This window comes from Serinus canaria, chromosome 2 (assembly GCF_022539315.1).
Source record: "Serinus canaria isolate serCan28SL12 chromosome 2, serCan2020, whole genome shotgun sequence".
In the NCBI taxonomy this organism is placed as follows: Eukaryota; Metazoa; Chordata; class Aves; order Passeriformes; family Fringillidae; genus Serinus; species Serinus canaria.
Window position 1 is genome coordinate 113,311,642 of NC_066315.1, and position 20,580 is coordinate 113,332,221.

A 20,580-nucleotide genomic window follows, 5' to 3' on the forward strand; every position below is an offset into this window, starting at 1 on the left:
GCGCGCGGGAACCCGGGAGCCGGGCCCGCGTCCGGGTGGGGGGGAATTTTGGGAGGAGGGACGGGCGCTGATTGGCCGAGCGCGGGGGAAGGCGGGCGCTGATTGGCCGGGCGCGGAGGAGCGGAGAAGGCGCGGGAGAGCTCCTTCGGGCCGGCAGGGGGCGCCGCCGCACAGCGCACGGCGCTGGAGCCGCCGGCTCGGCAGGGAAGGAGGGAATTGGGGGAGCGGGATGGAGCGGAGCGGGGCGGAACAGCGTGTGCTCAGTACGCAGGGTTTGCTTATCGGCTTTGTACGGCGTTAAAGAAGAGGTTTGAACCGACAGCCGGGCGGCCAGACGAGAGGGGTGTTCTGCCTGGCCGAGGGGGAGGAGGAGGAGGAGGGGGAGACTGGAGGATGGGTGGGGGAGACGCGGGTACCTAAATGTTTCCATCCGAGCGAGTTATATAAAGTTAGCGTGGGTGTTACGTAACCGTCCCGGCGCTGCCGCGGTGTAGAAGTAGAAAACGAAGCAGAAAATAAATAAAATCGTGAAACGTGCGGGTCACGCGAAAGCTAGGAGGGTGCAGGTCGGGGACGACGGGCCGCGGGTAAGGCGGGATGAGCCTGGGGAAACTCCGCGTCCAGCGCCTTCCACGAGCGAGTCTCCCGGTAGCAAATGTAAAGCCCTCCTGTGTGAGCCGGCCTGTTCACACAGTAGGCTGGCAGCAGTATTTCTGCACGGCGCGGGACCCAGACACAAAGGTAAAGTTGCATCTGTGTTTATGGGTAAGTTGGAGACAAGTGAAGAGGTGACAAAGGAGATTGGTCCTTGAAGTGCCACAGCTGAAAGAAGATCGGTGCGACTTCAGGTCGTTTAGGTGTGTTTAAGAGGCACCTGGCAAGTCAGAGACACAGCCAGATGATAGCGGGTACAAAACTGTTCCACAGTTTTGACCAACAGAAAAAAACAGAGGCAGAAATGGTGCCGAACCTTGCCGGCCGTGCCTAGATCCCTCCAAGTGCTGTCAGTCACAGGGCTACTCTGTTAACCAGAAGGAAGACTACTTGCCTACAAGTAATTTATGTCAGTGAGTGCAAAGCATCTCTCCATGTGCTATCTGTGTGCCAATTATTCCTGTGACGAGTAACCCATATAATACAAGTAATTTTGAAACTACAGCTAGAAGTATTTGTCAGGCAGCTTTTATTTGTGGCGTATTACCGGAAAAAGACTTAAGGGAAGACACAGGTGTTTTGTGTTGGGGGTATTTTCCCCTCTGCTCACAGTTGTTTCTCAAGGAAGTAGGCTTTACACAATCTGTCCCCATTAAGTTGCTCACCTCCCTTCTAGCAAAGCTCTCAATACTACCAAGGGTCAGAATCCTCGTAAGGCTTAAATATAAGGAAATGGAAGGCCTCTAGTATCTCAAGTACAAAAGCTCAAGTTTTGGTCAGTTTTAGGTCTTAGCAAACGTAAACAGGACCTCAACCTGCTTGCAGAAAACCACTACTGCTCGTTTTAATTAGAATTCAAGTTCTCTCCTATGCTTGAAGCAGAAGCAGCAACCCGTTCCTTAACGCATTAAACAAAACTGTTTTCTACAGCTCTGGGCTTTGTTTTGTTAAGGATTTATTGAAGTTCCTCTGAGAGACTTAAAAGCAGCAATAAAAATCGCTATTTTGCTGCTTTACATATGAAGCTTACTCTTAGCATTATCTATGGAAATCTAAACCTGAAAGGACAACTAGGTAGTTCCTAGCTCAGCTTTGTGACTCTACATGTACATCAGAAGAATAAACATAATTTAATGTGTTCACCACAAACTAGGAAGTTTTATAAATACCACCCCTTCATCGCTTCCAGCATCTTTGATTGTGACACATGGGAAGAAAAATCCAAATAAGCTAAGCACAGCAAGAACCAAGAACTGAAAACTTAGTAATTTTACCTAAATATCAATTTTAATGCAAGTTCTGTGTATAAACTAATATTTCAGCCAAAATCAAACCCTAAATTATTGAAAATATATTTTTCTTAAAGTGCTGCATAACTATATAGCTGTTAGCCTCCAATGAAACCAGGACACCCAAGTTAAATTTTCCTGGCATTTACAGCTGGCATTTTCTTCCTTAAATATACAGTCCTCTCACACAGCATTCTGACTGTGGTTTCTGTTGTCCTCCTTTACAAAAACCATCACAGATCTATCTCTTGGCAAACGAAAGAAAAGAAACAAGCAGTGAAAATTTGTAAATCAACTTTATTCATCGACGACCATGGTTTAGGCATCGGCAATAGTAACTTCAACTTCTACGCCTGGTTCGATGCTGATGGAAGTGATCTGCTTCACGATCTCCGAAGGGCTGTGCAGGTCAATGAGCCGCTTATGGATACGCATTTGGAAGCGATCCCAGGTCTTGGAACCCTCACCACAAGGCGTCTTCCTGGTAGTGATGCGCAGGGTCTGAAAAGTCAAACACAGGGTACTGAGCTGATGCACTGAGAGGAGTAATCTACAATCATAAGGGGAAAGGTGATCGCCTACAAATACTGTATGGTATCTATGCCATTAGAAAGTTATAATAGGTCTACTGATGTTAACACTCCTTCCTTACATATTTAATTTCATTTAAAAAATGAGTTCGTTACCAAAATAAAGTGAACAGAAAAGCCTCTTCCAGATTCAACATGTTTTGCACTTAACAGTTACCCTAGGTGTCAAAGCAACTTGTGAAATCATCTTCTTACACTGGCTTACCCTCAGTTTAGTAGCACTGCTTTTTACCTCACCTTTTGCTCTTTTAAAAAAAATACATTTTTAAGCAACACATTGCAAAAAGAAAACCAACTTTTAAGACAGGAAAACAGTGTCAAGTACCTTGGTGGGCATGCGAACAGGTCCCTTCACCTTCAGGTTTTTTTCCTTAGCACCTCTGATCAAGTCAGCACAGACTGAAAAAAGACATGCAACAGCTCAGGTTTGCAACTATTTTACTTGCTTGAATTTTTGAGCAAGCATTTTAAACAAGAGGTTGGCTCAGAATAGCGTATGAGTGATCACTGCCATTCATTTTAAGCATTATCCTCATAGCCAACCACGTACAACTGGAAGTGTTGTGACATTATGAGCAAAGTCATGGTGCAACAATAGGCAAAAGCTTAAACCATAAAGTTTAAACCATATTTAAGCTGTTATCAGCCTGAAGATTTTGCAAATAGTAACTTTTTTTACATTTTTATTATATGATTAAACACTGGCAAAACTAGTTCCTAAACAAGATTAATTTTTTTTTTTAAAGAATGTTGCACTAAACTCTTCATAATACAAATGACAAAATATGGAGAAACCAGTGCCTTTCAGTTCTTACACATTCAAAGCGTGATAACTGCTTCAAAATTCTCCATAAGAACTAAAGGGAAGAAGCTGCACTCGCTTACATTAGTCACTATGACCTAAGTTTTCCACATAATGAAAATCCCCAAAACACTAACTTTCATTAAAAATTAAATCAAAATTTACTTTCTGTGGTGTATGAAGCACTTTGGGTTGGCTTTGCAAGCCAAGGCACGTACAAAAAGGCAAACAGTAACATCTTTAATTACAACTGGTTTCAATACATTGCATTTTGCAATGCCTTGCATGGCACCTATTATTCATTACTTGACAAGCTACCCAAGTAAGCAGAGAAGCACACTCACCCTTCTCCAGTGATTTTACATTGCGACTTGTCAAAGTGATTCTAATGCGATGAATCGCCACCTCTTGTTCCACAGGTGCTTTGCCAGTATCCTTAAACGCCTAAAATGTTGAAGTTACAAGTATCAGACACTGCAGTGAACACCGACTAACACTCTCCACTGCATCTTAGAAACAGATCTCTTAAGTGTAAAAAACAATTTAGCTATGGGACTATTTAACACTATTGACTAGAAGAGCTATCTGAAGGGCATGGCAGAAATAATGGGAGAAGAATGAAAGGGCAAAGTCCTAACTCTAAGGAAAAGCAATTTTTTTCTGTCTAACTACACCCCAGGGTGGGAAGCTGCAAGCACACCCTTCCCTGGCTTGCCTATAAACAGCTGGCACCAACATTCCTTTTCCTCAAAAAAAAAAAAAAAAAAAAAATCAGTCTTTATGTATCTTAACTTCACCACAAATGAAGCAGCAAAGACTTGATCAACAAACCTGCAACAACTCACACCACGAGAACAAAAAGGGACACCTGCCTAGAAAGACTAATTCGGCCACTCAGCAAACTGATTTGAGGTGCTTAAGCAATTAAACACTTGCAAATAATAGGGTATTAATGTGAGTTAAGTGAGCTGATGAAATAGAAGCAAAAATATATACCAAAGAAGGTCTTAAGAGAAGAGAAATGAAATATATATTTACATTTGCCTCTATAAAAATATAAACAAGGGGGTTGCCCAGAGGATGGAGCCAGGCTCTTCTCGGTGGCGCCAACCAGTAAGACAAGAGACAACGGGCAGAAACTGATGCACAGAAGTTCCACCTGAACACGAAGGACTTTTTTACTGTGCAAGTGACTTAGCACAGGAACAGACTGCCCAGAGAGGCTGTGTATGGCGTATCCCTCACTGGAGATAGTCAAGAGCCGTCTGGACTCAATCCTGTGCCATGTGCTCTAGGACGACCCACTGCGGTCCCTTCCAACGTAACCTATTCTGCGGCTCTGTGAAACGCGGGACGTCCGCACTGACGATGAGGTGCTACCAGCCACATTAAGTGACCGCGTTCCCTAACAAGGACCGCCCGTGAGGGCAGACACACGAGGCCCGATCAGCGCCGCTTACGCCGGGCTGCGGCCGCCTCCCCTCCCCGAAAGGAACGGCGCTGCCGGGCCCCTAGGCCGCCCTGCCTGCCCGCCGGCTCGGGGTGAGCTCCGGGAGCCGCCCCGGCAGCCGAGGACCCTCCGCGCACGGCCGGGAAGCGTAGCGCTCTCCCGGGACAGAGGGCCTGCACCGCCCGGGCCGGCGCGGCGCCCATGCGGCAAGGCCGGCGCGGCGGCCCCGCTCCCTCTCCCGTCCCTGGCGCTCCCCCGCCTCACCATGGCGGCAGCGGAGCCTTCCTGACCGACTTATTCCCGGGCTCGGGCGGCGCGGGGCCCAGCGAACAGCGGTGAGCCAGGAGGCGGCGGCGGAGGCGCGGGAGAGGCAGGCGCGGCGGCGGCGGGCGCTTATATAGCGGAGCGGCGCCGCCTCCATCCGGGCGCCGCGGGACCTTTCACCCGCCCGCCGGGCGCGGAAGCCGCTGTGGCTCCGCTTCCTGCGGGGATGGTGGCCCTGCAGTCCCGGATCATGGCGAGCGCAGCGGGACCTGGGGCCGGCATCTCCTCTGCCCCCTCCTCGGGCTTGGCCCTTCCCGCTCGGGTCCCGCGGGCATCTCGGGCTCCTGTTTGCCTTTTCCGGGAGATTTCGGCGTTCTGCTGGCGGGAGGGCCGGGATTTGGCACACAGGCGGGGCTTCATCGCTTCCAGTGATAGGGAGCCCGTTCCCGTCTGAGCCTTTGGGTCATTTTATCTTCTCTCATTCCTGAAAGCGACAGGACGAGAGGACATGGTCTTAAGCTGTGCCAGGAGAGGTTTATTTCGGACGTTAGTAGGGATTTATTTATTCACAGAAGGGGTGATTAGATATTGGAATGGGCTGCCTAGGGAGATGGTGGACACTGTTCCTGGAGGTGTTCAAGGAACGACTGGATGTGCCATGGCCTAGTTGGATGTGGTGGTGTTCGGTCACAGGTTGGACTCGATGGCCCCAGAGGTCTGTTCCAGCCCAGTGTGAATCCGTCAAGTGGAGGTGCGAGAGCAGAATTGAATGTTTTAAGTAAAAGTGCTCGTTTTATTCATGCTTAGATTTAAGAACTTAAATTAATTTTATTTATGGAAGTTCCATTATCTGTTCAGGTTGGGCATTGGAGGGATATTTCTTACTGAGCATTGTCTTTGATTTGGCCTGGATGACGGTAATTGTTAGTCCCAAACCAAGCGTTTTGCTGAAAATATGTTGCTTTCAAGTTACCTCACTGGAGACCCTGAGAAACATGTATAAAAATGATGGCCTATAGTAGGGTCACTATGAGTGTCTTTTAAAATCAATAATTAAATTCCATTTTGGAGTTCTGTTCAGAAATCATAGACATGTATAATGTTTGCATAACTACTGCACCTCTGGAAGCTTATTTATTACTACATTTTTCAAGAAAGTTTGCTTGGTATTTTAAGATGAGCTTACTTTCAGCTGTCACACTCTGCTTTAACGTTTTTGGGGTTTTTTTTCCTGTCAGTTGCCTTAGATGTCTTCATTTGGTCCTTAAACCTCATGTGATGCAGTTAACTTTTATATGCCAACTATTCCATTGTTTAGGCTTGTTTGCCTAAATTTGGATTATTTGTACTCCTTGAAATCTCTGATTTACTAATACTTTCTTTGAAAGTACTAGAGGCTGTATTCTGATAAAGTAGCTCCAAAAAATGTGGATAAAGAAGTTGTCATCCTGTTGCTGTTTCCTGAAATGCAGCAATGTCTTTTGCCAATAGAGATCAGTATGTGAAAAATCTATTTTGATGATCCTCACCTTTCTCTGGTCTCTTGCTCCCTGCAATGAAAACATAATTTTGTTCTAGTGGTTTGTTTTGGAAACTTTTAAAAATTACATATATACTATTTTTGAACTCATACCCATGTTTATTCTGTTACCAGCTACTTCCTGAGGAAGTTTTCCATCTATAAGTGTTTTAAATTCATCACTCTTAAGTACATGACCTCACGCTGATCATGCTGAAGCACTTAGTTTGTCAGTGATCCAGATGGTTCCCAATCAGCAGCCTTGCTGCCCTATTTACTTAGAACTTTTATGAATGTTCTTAGTAAACTTTATTTCCAGATAAAATACTGAGTGATTTCCTGCCAAGAACTAATTCCTGTGGGATTCAATTAGAAAGATGTCTGACTGAGACAGACCTGTAGCCTTGGTTTTGATTTGCTTGCTATGAAGTGTAGGTGCACAACTGTGCCAGTTTCTCTGTGTCCTACTGAAAAAGTCAATGTGCAAATGTGTTATATCAACACTGTTCCTATTGTCTACCAAACAAGTGCTGTAATTGCATGAGAAAAAAAAAAGTTACTCTGAAAATATGTTTTACACACATTTAAGCTGTGTCATTTAAGTAGAATTTGATCATTTATTTCTTATTCCTCTATTAAGAAGTTGGTTTGGGTTTATTTTTTTTTCCCTGGGATTAAGGCAAGGTTGACTGTAAGTGCCTGAATTTGTTCCTTTCGTACTTATTTTCCTAGTATTGGCATTACCTCAGCTTTCTTTGAGATTTTTCCTTTTTTTCTGAGCTTCCCCAGATTTCTCAGAGCTTATGGAAAATCCACATTTAACAGCATACAAGTCTCCTTTGCCAGCTCTTAAAATTCTTGGATGCAGGCTATCTGGAGCTGCTGATTTAAAAACCGCCTCACTTCTGTGCCTATGTTTAAAGCTTACCATGGCTATTGTTGGAATCTTCTGATATATGTTGTTTTTCTCCACAAATGTGCAACAGAAATTTATCTAAGCTTTCTGTTTTCTCTGAAATATGCTATATATTGAAAAATGCTCCTTCTTGCCATTCATGTGAGTAAAAAGCCATTATAAATACTTTTTGTTTATCTTGTATTTTGTCATTTGTAGCTTCTAATTCATTTTTTGTATTCTGCCTGGTTTTCCTTTGATTATATACTGCTTTTTGTGTAGGTTTTACTCCCCAGACAATGCTAACTTTAGGTAAGAGATTGTGATTCTGTGACTTAAATTAATACCAAACAGCCTGTGCTTTTTAAGTGAAGCTTCCAGGAACGTTCCCCTCATGTCAAGTAATTAAGAGGATAAACGATTATGAAGCAAGACATGCTTTGGACATGATTTAGTAGTCTGTAGCAAAAAGAACTTGATACTCTGATAAATCACTAAATTAGGTATCAGTCCATGTGCATTCATGATACTTTCTGACTTTTGGGTTGGGGCTTACAAATTACTGGGGATTTTTTTTCTCTCTTCCTTTGACTAGTTTGTCCTTCAGAAGAGTAAATCCTGGGATGAGTCTTGTCTATGTGACAGAAGGAGCATGTGCTTTAGTCGGTCAGGTCTTTTGTAGTAACTTAGTGACATGCAGATTTTTGTTGTCTTTTGGTGAATGTTGAACCTTTTTTGATGCACTTTTGATTGGGTCAAAGGACAGACATACTCCCCAGGCTTTGCAGCTTGGGTTGTGAACACCATCCATTTTTTGGAGTAGATTTATTCTGCTTGTTTCATCCTGGTGGCCTGTGGATGGTTTTGGCAGAGCTCACAGTAGCTTCCTGTAATCTGCTGTGTCACTTTTCATAGTGGTTATTTCATGTGGGCAGCTCCCTGGAAGCTGTCTTGGTTATGCCAGCCTAATACCTCTAGTATTTGCTTTCAGTGGTGATGAACATATTACTATTTACTTGTAAATCACTTCCTTCTCCAAGGTCATTGGCATCTGAACATACTTTTAAGGGTTTTGTTTGAGCTTCTGGTCTTCAATACCTGTGAAGCAGGATCACTGGAAGCAGGCTTCCATGAAGGTCATCAATATATGGTTGAGTCTCTAAACCACTCAGGAGAAATCCAAAATCCAATGAAATCTATTTTCAACCCTTTTAAGAAGGGTTACAGCATCTGTTTGGTCTTAATTGTAGTTACCTGCTGATCCTCTTGTGTTAAGTTTCTCAGTTGTAGCATGTTGCAGAACTTTCATCCAAGTTCTTTGCTCAGCAATTAGCTTTTCCTACAAGTGCCTGAGCTACTGGAACTTCAGGAAAAAAAAATCTAAAAAATACCTAAACTAAAAAATATCCTCCTTTAAAAGATTGATTTGTGTAGATGGGTAGCTGCTAACAGGTATTGCTCTCTGCAGGTAGCAGACAGAATACACAGCTGGAGTTCTCATATTGCACCTAGCCTGTCCATTTTACATTTTCTAAATTTTCATGCCAGTTCCAGCATAAAGCCCAGCATATAAAAATGCAACCGCCCCCCAAAATACTAGGCTGTCTTTACCTTAAAAAGTCCTCATGTAAGCGTGGAAAACATGAACTAGGTCTGTGATTCAGAAAAAGAGCAACTGTGCCTTGATGGAGTCCTTTACAAACATTGCCACAAATATTGATTGTTAGGAGATGTTTTCAAGTGGGCAACTTGAACTTCATCAAGCTCTTTCTAAATGTGTGCTTTTTGCCTGGCAGATAGTACACTTGGCTTCTAATATCATTTATGTGATTAGAACAAAACTTCTCCCTTGTCAGCCTGTTTTGACTTGTTTTTCTGACACAGGTCTCCGTGACAAAAAATACAAAGCTGCTGATATGCTACAGCATTTCTAGTGACGTTGAATCTGTGATACATCATTACAATATGTCTTCAAACACTTGGGGCTGAAACTGCATTGTCCATCTGGGAGGCTTTCAGGAGGATATTTGAATTCATAATGTTCAAGTTCAATCTTAATTTTTTTTCAAATTGGTGAATTACTTGTTCTCTGCTTTCTTAGAAGAATGTTTTCTCCACTCCTTGCTCTGTCGATGTGATGCTTCTGTCAAATTCATAATAATGAAAAAAATACCTTTGGCAGAAAATGACTCTGTAACTCACATAGCCTTGATAGCAACTAATGTGGTTGATTATCAACCTATAATTTGCTGGTAATCAATGAACTATATATTGTGGGTCAGTATCAGCACTACAACAGAAATCAGAATACAAGAGGCTTACAAACTGTTGGTAAGCACCTACGAGTTTCATACCCTCACATACATGACTTCATACCCTTACTTACATGACACTTAGATAGTCACACATTCTTACATGCACTTCCACTCTCTGGCAAGAAGTGTGCATTGACATACACAGTCCCACTTTTGGAAGCTGTGCAGCCATTCCACAAACCAGCAGGGGTGTGGGTCCCTAATATTCCTTCATCCTGTCACTCCCTCCTGTCTGTACCAGCAGTGGGGTGGCAGATACTTACCATGTCTGATGAGGAGGGCCTTTGAAATATTAGCACCTGTTGCAAGTTTTCTTCTAATAATCACCAATTCTCATGCTGCTTTTCAAGCTTCCCCCCCACACACCCTTAAAAGGCTCTTGTTAATCCAATTCCCTGATTACCGTTTAATCTGGGTGGTCATTGTTTTAAGCAAGCTTTGTTAGTGTTAATTTCCTCTTAGTGTTATCAAGTTTTGGGCAGGCATCGTCTCATTCTGTTCACACACACTATTTATACTTGCATTCCTACCCTATCACCTGTTATCCAGGCCAGGTTACCAAGAGTGGGGGCATGCAATTCCTGTACAAAAAATCCCCAGCATCAGCCCAGTGAAAGCAGAACTAGTGGGCATACAAACAGAACTGTGGGATTTTTGCATCCAGTTTTCATTTTGGAAATCACCTCAGACGACTTCATGGGGGTAAAAGTTAATCGAGTACAAAAAATAATAAACTACACAAATCTCTCCAGTCTGGATTTGGCCACTTGAGGCAGCACCACGTGGCACTGTTTGTTGTGGTCTTTTCACTTTGTGAAAATAGTTCAAGAAGTCTGCATTAATTTGTAGAAGACATTGAAGACTTGCACCTGCTCAATACCTACGTGACTCATTGAACAGAACAAGCTGTTTTAACACCAGAATTGGAATTAGCTTCCAGGACACAGGTTTTTTTGCTGTTCTTGCCTCATTGGCTTCTCTATGGATACTTTGTACTGAGAGCCTTTAGGAACTAGTGGCACATACTGGTGCATGCAAACTCTCACAAGACCTTGCTGTGAAAGACTTTGGAGTTGTCTTTCCTCTTTGTCTGCCTCCTGCAAAGACTTTGTGGGAAGCTGCCAGCGTCAGGGTATTAGCGTGGTTGGATGTCTGTCCTGGGAGGAAAAAATGGTGTTTCATTTTACAGCAATTCTGTTTACTAGTATATGTAGCCCATATACATGTTTGTCCATGTGTTTTAGAGCCCAGATAGGAAGTTGCTGATCGTGGCTTTTTTTCGTCCAAAGACCAGTTTAATCTAATGTAATTCTTTGGCGAGACAGAGTAGTAGGGAATTGTTTCACGGGGCTTGTGCTGCTTCTCTGTCATGGAACAGGGATAATTTAAGGAATGGTTCTGGCCTCACACTGCCTTATGACTAGAAGAAAAATTTCTCTTGCTATGGAATGCATCACTCCCCATGTTTGCAGTTTTTTGTTTGTGAGAAGTTTTTCCTCATCTCTTTAAGGACTGATGTCCTTTTGTGATATTCTTGATCCAATGAGTTTACAGATGGTGAATGTTTGCAAGCACAAAATTCAGCAAATGCCTGCCACAGATGATGAAGAGACTTAAAGCAAGGGGTGATTTCCACCTTCATGTTACAGGACTATTAGAGCCGGATATTAGTTGCAACTTGCAATTTTATCTAGATTACATCCAGGTGTCGGCCTTCTCTGGGACTTGAGGTGCCCGCCCCAACCCTGGCATCTGGAAAGAAAGATTAAAGCTCATTCAGCAATGCTTCTCCTGTTGTGACCTGACCCTCTGTGAACTAGCCAAGCTAAATTACTCAAAACCTGACAGAAACAGAAATAGTAACATAGAACTTAGGACCTGGAACTAAAGGAGATACTGTGGTGTTAGAGATGTGCTTTAGAAACCGGAGTTAGTAGCCACCGAGGAAATCATCATGCTGTGATTGCTCAGAACAGCTGGTCAGATCCACAACAGAACATGAAAGTGATCCAAGAGGCATCAAATATGAAGAAGTTTTGGTTTCAAAGGGTTTACTAACTTCTCCACAAAGCTAACGTGGCAAAGTGGCAGCTGCAGTTTACTGCATGGGAGTTACGAGGTTGCAGTAGCAGGGCTGGAGCAACAACCATAGAGTTTGTTATATCATTCATAGAAAGCCCAGAAGTTTTGTTTTAGAGAGCATCTTAGTAGGAGATTACAGCAAGTCTATTAAACTTATCTTTCACCTAAATGCATGCCTGAAGTTCCTACTTCATGAAAATGGGGCTTGTGCATGGCCTTTTATACCAGTCTACAAAATGTGGAATATAGTTTGCTCTATTTTTCCCCTAGGAAATGATATAAAACTGAAAAGTATTTTTTCCCCTGCAGCAATCACTTAAATAATAGCAACTATAGGTAAACTAATGTGCACTAATGTGAAATGATTGCATATCCAACATTCCTGCCTCTGTGCACAGTGAAATCCCCAGCAACAGGTCTTCCAGATCAAGGGAAGCAGTATTTCCTACAGGGTAAAAACTGAGGAGGAGATAATATTAACATTTATTAGGGTTGTGGTCAAGCATCCAATTTTTAGGCAAATAAAATTAAGTATTGTGGTAAACACAGAAGGTGTGTTTGAGTATGGTATTATATCCCCTGAAAAAAATTAATAAATTTTGATACTTGTCATTTTTTCAGCATTATGACCTCAGGTTTTTAGTTTATGTATGAAACACACATGTTTAAAAATACTATTTCAATAGTTATGACTGTTGGAAGCTGTTTCTGAGAGCGTCCAGCAGTCACTCCATCCTACCAATAGCCCCTTACCACACTGCCACAGGTGTATTTCCTTTTTGAGTATCCCTTACCTGTTCAGAGAAATAACTGATTGTCATACACTCTTCTGAAATGTTCCTGGTGTGAGGGAGAGCCAATCCCTTTGTTCTGGCAGGAACAAATGCTTATGCTAATACCTAGGAATTATTTCTCATTTTTCCTTGGAGAAAAAAAGGCAAAAGCAGCAGCACACCTTTGATACAGAAAATGGTGGTTTTTACTCTTAAAAATCTTCCATATATAAAAGAAATTTCTTTTCTAATGAAAAATCTACCATTACTTGTGTACTAGCATACATTGCTAAGTCATTGGTGCTACTTATATAGAGCACTAACTAATCATAATGAGTAATAGTGTAATCATAAAGAAAAGGAAAATTTAAAGCCCTCTCAGGCAGCCTCAGGACTGCAGACGAATTAAAATTAAACAAGTTTTCAAGATCAGTTGGGGTTTTTTTAATGGCTTGCAGAGCAATTAAAATTAAACAAGTTTTCAAGATCAGTTGGGGTTTTTGAGGGCTGGGAGCGAGAGGAAGTTTACGCTTCATTCAACAAACCAAGAGACTACTTGGACCTGGTGGAAAGAGGTGACCACTCTGAACTGAATCAGTGGCCTTGTCTGATGTTAAGCACTAGTTCAAGACTTTAATTAAGTCATGCAGGACCCTGACAGTTCAGTGGGCAGGTGTCTCCAGCATACAACACAGAAAGTCACACACCAGTATAAACTCACTTTTCAGTGGGAGCTTCACTGATAGAAATGGTTTTAGCAAATAGGTACAAATAGCAATAGATAGTAGCAAATAGGAATTTTGGGGTGTCTCCTCTCTCCCTGTCTCTGGCTTATCTATCTGCCTCCTCCAGCCCCCTCCCTTATCTCCCTGAGCAAATGGCTCTTTTGCTGTGATCAGTCAGGTAGTGCTGATTCTTTATGATCCTGACACTTTTTCAAATGCTGTTTGCAATTCAATATTTTAAACAACCAGTGCAATCATGAAAACGTTTTAAAAATGTACTACTAACTACATTTGTTTCCTCTGAAAGTCAGCTGTTGGCAGGAATGATTTATTACACTTTAGGAATATCTAATTTTCCCCTTTCAATCAGAAAACATTTAATAGAAATCATTTCACTCCCAAAAGCTGTACAAGGATTGACAACTTTATGGGAGGTCTGGAGTTCTGTAACCTTCTCAGCAAAGAGAAATCAGTGTGACATTCATCTGTTGGCATGTTAGAGCAGTGATACATTCCTTCAAAGGTTCTGCACATAGCTTTTGTGTTATCTGTAAACCATTTTATTGGAACTGTTAATTAAGAGAAAAACAAGGATGTAGAAAAGGTGTATGGTATCTCTCTAAATTAACTGTCCTATGTAATATATACTATTAACTGCTATTAAAAAAGAAATACAGCCTCCCCAGCCTATCAAATCCCTTATTTACATTCAGCTTTTTTACAGTCTCTGTTCAGGTGCAACTTTGTATACTTGTCTCTGGTAGAAGCTTCATTTGTGCCATATCTGAACCAAAACCCTTTCACCATTTTTAAGTGGTTGAGAAAAATACGTGGCTTGAAAATAAAACTGGTTTTCCTTCTGCCCTTGTGGAGGGAGTGACTTGAAAAGAACTGGACATTTACATTTCCAATTTGCAGCCTACTTTGCTCTTTGTAGCCTGGCACATGTGCAGTAGAATATTTATTAAGTTATGAATTGCCCTATTATCCCAGGTGCCCTGCAAAGGCAAATGCAATCACCTCCCTGCTCTGCTGAACACTTGGGCTATTGAACTTCAGGCTGGGTCAACAGCAGAACTCAGCCTCGTGCTCAGAGAAGTCCAGGGGTGGGTGGCGGTGCCTCTACTGTCAAATTGTCCCATGGCATCCCTAGCTACTGGCAGACTGGGATTGATGCCAGTAAACTTTTTTTGTTCCATTAGCCTTCTTTAACTGGTTTTAAGGCTTTTCTTTGACAGGCAGACAAATATTTGGCAGCTGGGTTAAGTGAAGCATAGAAAGAGCCTCTTTGAGCACTGCATGAAGGTATTTGCAGCAGATAAATAGCTAGAACAAAGTAAAACTAGAATATTCCACACACAGTTAATTTTAAAAATAACCATTTTCTATCCTATTTTCATCTTAGTTGTAGCTGATGAAATTATGTACACAGATACTAACACTGCAAAAAATTGATACACTAGTCAAATACTAAGTATCTACTTAAGTCCCATTGAATTTACAAATGTTTGTAGTATATTGTGTGAAACAGTTTTTGTTTGGTTTTTTTGCTGTGGTATATCATACCACAGAGTACAGAAGCAACCCATATTTCTACAGACTTGTGTTTTCATGCTTTTCATCCTACCTTCTGAATTGACTATGTGTCCCCTTCCAAGTTACGCAGTATTTTTATTGTTTGAAAATAGTGATGTTATCACTTTCTTTCTGGATTGAGATAAAGCATAATACAAAAACTAACAAAAAAGAAAACAAACAAACAAACAAACAAAAACAACCAAAAAAAAACCCAACAAAAACCACCAAAGTAGAAGGAGGAGCAAACAGAACAAGCCAAATAAAGAGCATAGCATCAAGCATTGTATCTTATGCTAACTTCTTTTAAAACCTGTCATGAAATGTCTCTTGATATTTCTACTTGGAATCCAAAGACACTTAGCCTTCAATAATAGCTATAGTAATTGAATATTAATATGGAATGATAGGCTTCCATGCCTTTTCTTTTCCTTATTTCTCACTTTTCCTAGAAACTGTTTATTATAATTGCATTGTTCCCATGCTTCTAGCCATCTTTTCTTGTCTTTCTTGTAATCACTTGACTACTAAAATAAGTGTTGCACTTCACAGAACTCAGCATAACATAGAAATTGCTTTTCATTGTAAAGCATGAAAAAAAATTAATTTTGACCTAAAACCTTTCCAACACTAATTAGTATTGGCTCTTATCTGGAGATGCAGTTTGAATTACGTAAAATCACATAAAATCATTTATACATTAAGTGCATCCTGTCAAGCTGAGCCCATTTGAGGAAGGAGACGTGTCAGAGGAGATTGGGTGGTGAATGGCATTTTTTATAAATAAAAGAAAAAAAAGGCCAGAATCAGACCTTTTAACTCATGCTTTCCCTTAGTGGACAATACTGTCTGTAGAATCAAGAAAGCACAAAATACAACACTAATATGGATAATAAGTCCAGGGCTACTGCTGTTGGTTAGTACCCATGAGAATGCAAGCACTTTCCAATATCTTCTTTATATGTAGTTTCCAAAATTAGGAAATGCAACCAGGTTTGGTAGTTAGGTACTGGGAGATTAATGAGAAAGAGCTGAGGCTTCCATGCAGGCTGTGGTTACCCCAGACTGCTATGAGGCAGGAGCTAACACACCCAGTTTTGAATAGCTAGCTCTAAGTGCTGCAGAGCTGAAAGTTTGAAAGACACGTTGTGCTGCTTAGGGACAGAGAATATAAAACAAAACAAAAAGCAGCTCACCTTGAGAAGCTGGCTACTGTGACATGGCATCCCAGGGTCCCAGAAACAGCACTTGGCACACTAAAAACAAAACCCAAAACAAACAAATAAACAAACTAAACTAAACACCAGAATAGTTGAGTTTCCAAGGAAAATAATTATATCAAGCTTTGAAACTCGGTTAATAGTAAGACAGATCTGACCTGATCTTAAGATCTGATCTGATCTTAATAGAAATAGCTGACCTTTACATTTACCAGCTGGGAGAAATGTGGCTTTGTTCCTTCCCCAGAACACAGTCAAGATGAGCGGTGATTCTTATTTGAGGAGGAGATTCTATTTGATGTCCTTAGCATCAGATAGCCCGTGCCTTGAATAGAGCACACCTGGCTGTCAAAGACATTTCAATACCACCAATTCCCAGACTTACCCTTGCATTATCTGAATCTGTGCAATACTTCAATAAATCTTCTGTTTAGGCTGATCAAGCTACTGGCAATCAGTTCTAGAAACAAAGAGGATAAATAAACTAAGTACAAGGAGCCCTTAAGGTTTATAACTTAGAGTCATGTCTTGCTATCCATCTGGAGCTGTATTGCATACATATGCAAGGGCAAGGAGAGAGAAAGGACAAAACCAGTTTATAGAAAGGGAAAAATCTGGATGAACAGAATCCCCTTAGAGTTGTGACACAGTTGTCTGAAACTACTCTGCTAGCATCATGTGCCTTCTACTGACAGTTTTTTGGGGGTATACAAGTGTGACAAAGTTAATAGCAAAGTGCAGCGACACTCATTAGCTCATTCCAGCTTTAGAAGCAGGCAAGAATAGTTTAAAAACCTGAAGCTGGATCCAGATGAAGAAAACAAAAAGGAAAAAAGGTCTGGTGGATTACATATAAAAATAGAGGGGAAAAATCTTCAAGGAACTAACATAAACTCCATAATTTTTTGTTTTCAGAATATCAAGGACAAGAAATCTGCCAAGACTCACTGGCAGATCTATTTATGTCAGGTTTTTAAAGAAAAACAAAACAAACCCAAAAAGCCCCCAAAACAAGATCAAGATTACCCCCACCTAAACATTTTAACCTGTTTCCCCCTCAAGACAACAAAGCCATTGTAAAGAAGCAGAGTGATCCTTGCATGTACATTTTCCTGAAGGAAACACAAAATAGGCTCAAGCTAGAAGGAATTTTGTAGAACTCAGATGTCTGAAATTCAAATATCTATGAATGGTATTATAATTGGAGAACTTCTGTGGTTAGAAGTGACCTCTGGAGACTGTCTAGCCCAACCCCCTCCAAAACAGGGCCAACTAGAGCAGCTTGTTGAGTACCATGTCAAGCTGAGGATGAAGACTCCTTAAGCCTTCTGAACAACCTGCTCCAGTGTTTGACCATTTTCACAGTGAAAATGTTTTCTCTTGCATTTATATGGGGTTTCCTGCCCTTCTCTTTGTGTCCATTACATCTAGTCCTGCCACTGAGCAGCCCTGAGAAGACACTGGCTCCATCTTTATTGGATGATAAATACTGCCTCCTATCAGTATGTCTACAAACTGGCAAGATCCCCCCGAGCCTTCTTTTCTGAGACTGAACGTTCCCATCTCTCATTTCTCCTCACATGCAGAGGTTCCAATCCTGTGATCAAATAATGCCCCTTTGCTGCGCTCCTGGTCCAGCACAGCCGTCACTTTCTTGTTCTGGCAGAGCCCTGACACATTGCCCCGCATGTGTCTCACCGGGGCTGAGTGAGCAGCAGGGAATTTCTCCTCTAGCCGTGCTGGAAGAGCTGGCAGCAGCCTTTGGAGCGCACCCCAGGTGCTGTTGGCCGCCTTTGCCGCAAGGGTGCATTGCTCGCTCATGTTCTACTCGGTGTCTGCCGCAGCTCCAGCTCCTTCCTGCAAAACTCCTGCCCAGCCCCTGGCCCCGGGAGCGTCCCGGTGCACGGGCCAGACGCTGCAGCTCCCGGCACTGGTTGCCATCGGCAGATTTCTCCAGCTTGGTAATGTCTCTGAACACCAGCACAAGCACCCAAGGTATTGCCTGCTCCGTCCGATTCTGTCTCACCTTCAAACTTGCAGAGGGTGCTCCATCCCATCATCCAAGCCCCCAGTGCAGATGTTAGCCAGCCCAGTGCCGATCTGTGGGATACACCACTAATGACTGGTCTCCCACTGGACTTCATGTCACTGACCAGAAGCCTTTGATCCCAGTAGCTCAGCTAATTTTCAGTTTTCACAATTTTGTCAGCACTTCATCAGCTTCTCTGTGAGGATGTAAGAGCAAACAATGCTAAAAACCTCCCTAAGGTCAAGATGAGTAACCACCACTGCCCTCCAGCAGCCAGTAATCTTATGGCAAAAGGCTACTAAGTTGGTCAAGCATGATTTCCTCTTCATAAATCCCTGATGACTACTCCAAATCACTTTTTGCCCTTCATATGTTTGGAAATAATTTCCAGAGTTATTTGTTCCATCAATTTTCCAGGGATTTAGATGAGGCTGACTAGCTCTAAGTTTTCCAGATCCTCCTTCTTGGCCATCTTGCAGACAGGAGTTACATTTGTTTTCTTTCAGACCTCAGAGTTCTCTCCTGAGCACCATGACCTTCCAAAGACAGCCTAGTGTTGCCTAGCAATGACATTGGTAAGCTCCCTCAGCATTTGTGAATGCATCCCATCAGGGCCAATGAACTTCTGTACACCTTGTTTGTTTCAGTGTTCCCTAACCTGATCTTTCTTTATCAATAGTAAATCTTCTTTGCTTCAGACCCCATACTGGTCTCTCAACTCTTACATATTTATTTATGCTTGAGTTTAATCAGGAGCTCCTTGTTTATCCTTGGAGGCATCCTGTCACCTTTACCTGATTACCTGCTCGTGGGGATGGACCAGTCTTGAGCTTGGAGAAGGCAATCCTTGAAAATCAACCAGGTGTTGTTGGCCTTCTCTCCAGGTTCATATCTCGGGGAAGTCTTTAAAAAAATCAATTTCCTAATTCCATGAGTGACATCTCTACAAGATTAGCAGAATCTATGTTAAAGGAAATAACAGATACATAGAGAGGATTTGTTTAGAAGGAGCCAATATTGCTTTCATTGGAAGAATTGCCCATCACAGTTGTGTTGGATTGTATTGAAATTCTTTAGGAGCAGTGACAGCATGATGATAAGGCACTGATTGATATGGTCCCTTAGGGTTTCCAAAGGTATTTGAAAAATCCGTCACTACAAACTTTTGAAAGGTACTAAGCAGCCACATTTAGGAGAGAAAACCCGGGGCTGGATAAGTCAAAAGACAGGCACAGGGGGTAAAACTGTCAGTTCTCCCAGCAGGAGAAAGTACCCACTGGTGATTCAGGGGATCTTCTGCTGCCCAGCACATCCACAAATGAAGTGCAAGATGGAGATCCAGAGTATAAACAAATTTGCTGATGGTGGAGTTATTTAATTGCAAGGGCCATCTACAAATTGGCAGAAAGAAACTCAAGGTATATTAGTGTAAAGTGAGGCAAACAGGCAAACTTACCATCTCACATAGAACCAAGGATTCTGAGCTGTTAGGCTAGAGAGATTTCTTGGTAAGTATTAACTCAGAGCTCATTAGCAATCAAAAAACAAAACAAACCTTTGAGGTTAATAAGAGACCATCATTATGGCAACAGAGTATGGTGTGCCTACATCTTGAGTGCTGTGCACAGTTCTCTCTCACACTATCAAAAGAGAACCCCATAAAATTGACAGAAACATCTGCAGAGCTGATTGTACTTCAAGAGTAGACCTTGGCCATTCAGTATCCTTCTGTCAAGTACAACAGAGAATTTGAAGGGTGCTTGATTTTTCACAGAGGCTCAAGTAGCACTTGTTGATGCTAAAGTATCATTAAGTAAAAAAATCACAGGTTTCTAGCAGTATAAGCAGCAAGCTTCCTGGACTGGTAAAATAAATCCAACACAAGCATTTAGGAACTACTAGAAAAATTAATTCAATCTTTTATTCCTTTTAAAGTTGCAGAAACATTTTTATTGCTTGATGTTAAGGTAAGGCATGTCAGTGGCTTTATCTAAAAATTTAGCTTGCATGCCCTCAGCTAATCATTTCAAAAGGTAACTGACTTATTATCATAACTTCTGTAAAACAACTTCTTTATTAAATAAGTTATACAATACACACACACACAAAGTTCTGGTTCTATAGCATAATTATTTTGACAGAGAAACACAGGAAACTTTTCCCAGAATTTACTTCAGGGTTTTTTATTCCAGCCAGCATTTTCTATTTCCACTTAAGGGAGACAGAAGACCAAGAAATAGTTAAGCTTAGATATCCTTTATAAACCATTAATTTCAATTACCAACCCAAATACCATAAAGACCTACAGAATCATCTCAAATTCACATAGTTGCTCATTTCCAGGATTTCACGGGGCTAAGAACAGATGTGTGTCAGAAATCAGGAAACTGGCTCAATT

The 20,580-nt window shown here is 41.8% G+C and overlaps 1 protein-coding gene, 1 long non-coding RNA gene and 1 other non-coding gene across 3 annotated transcripts; 1 reads left to right on the forward strand and 2 right to left on the reverse strand.

Moving 5' to 3' along the window:
- The first annotated feature begins 234 nt into the window (after nucleotides 1–234).
- LOC127059221 (uncharacterized) lies at nucleotides 235–2,387 on the forward strand. The gene is made up of 2 exons (XR_007776838.1): nucleotides 235–741; nucleotides 2,183–2,387. It is a non-coding gene; the product is annotated as an uncharacterized LOC127059221 (long non-coding RNA).
- RPS20 (ribosomal protein S20) lies at nucleotides 2,221–5,217 on the reverse strand. Its single transcript, XM_030239111.2, has 4 exons — nucleotides 5,050–5,217; nucleotides 3,680–3,779; nucleotides 2,859–2,932; nucleotides 2,221–2,444 (listed from the first exon to the last, which is right to left on the reverse strand). The coding sequence occupies exons 1-4, from the start codon at nucleotides 5,050–5,052 to the stop codon at nucleotides 2,262–2,264; spliced, it is 360 nt and encodes a 119-aa protein (XP_030094971.2). The 5' UTR covers nucleotides 5,053–5,217; the 3' UTR covers nucleotides 2,221–2,261.
- Nucleotides 3,011–3,074, reverse strand: LOC115484774 (small nucleolar RNA U54). Its single transcript, XR_003945476.1, has one exon. It is a non-coding gene; the product is annotated as a small nucleolar RNA U54 (small nucleolar RNA).
- Nucleotides 5,218–20,580: the final 15,363 nt, after the last annotated feature.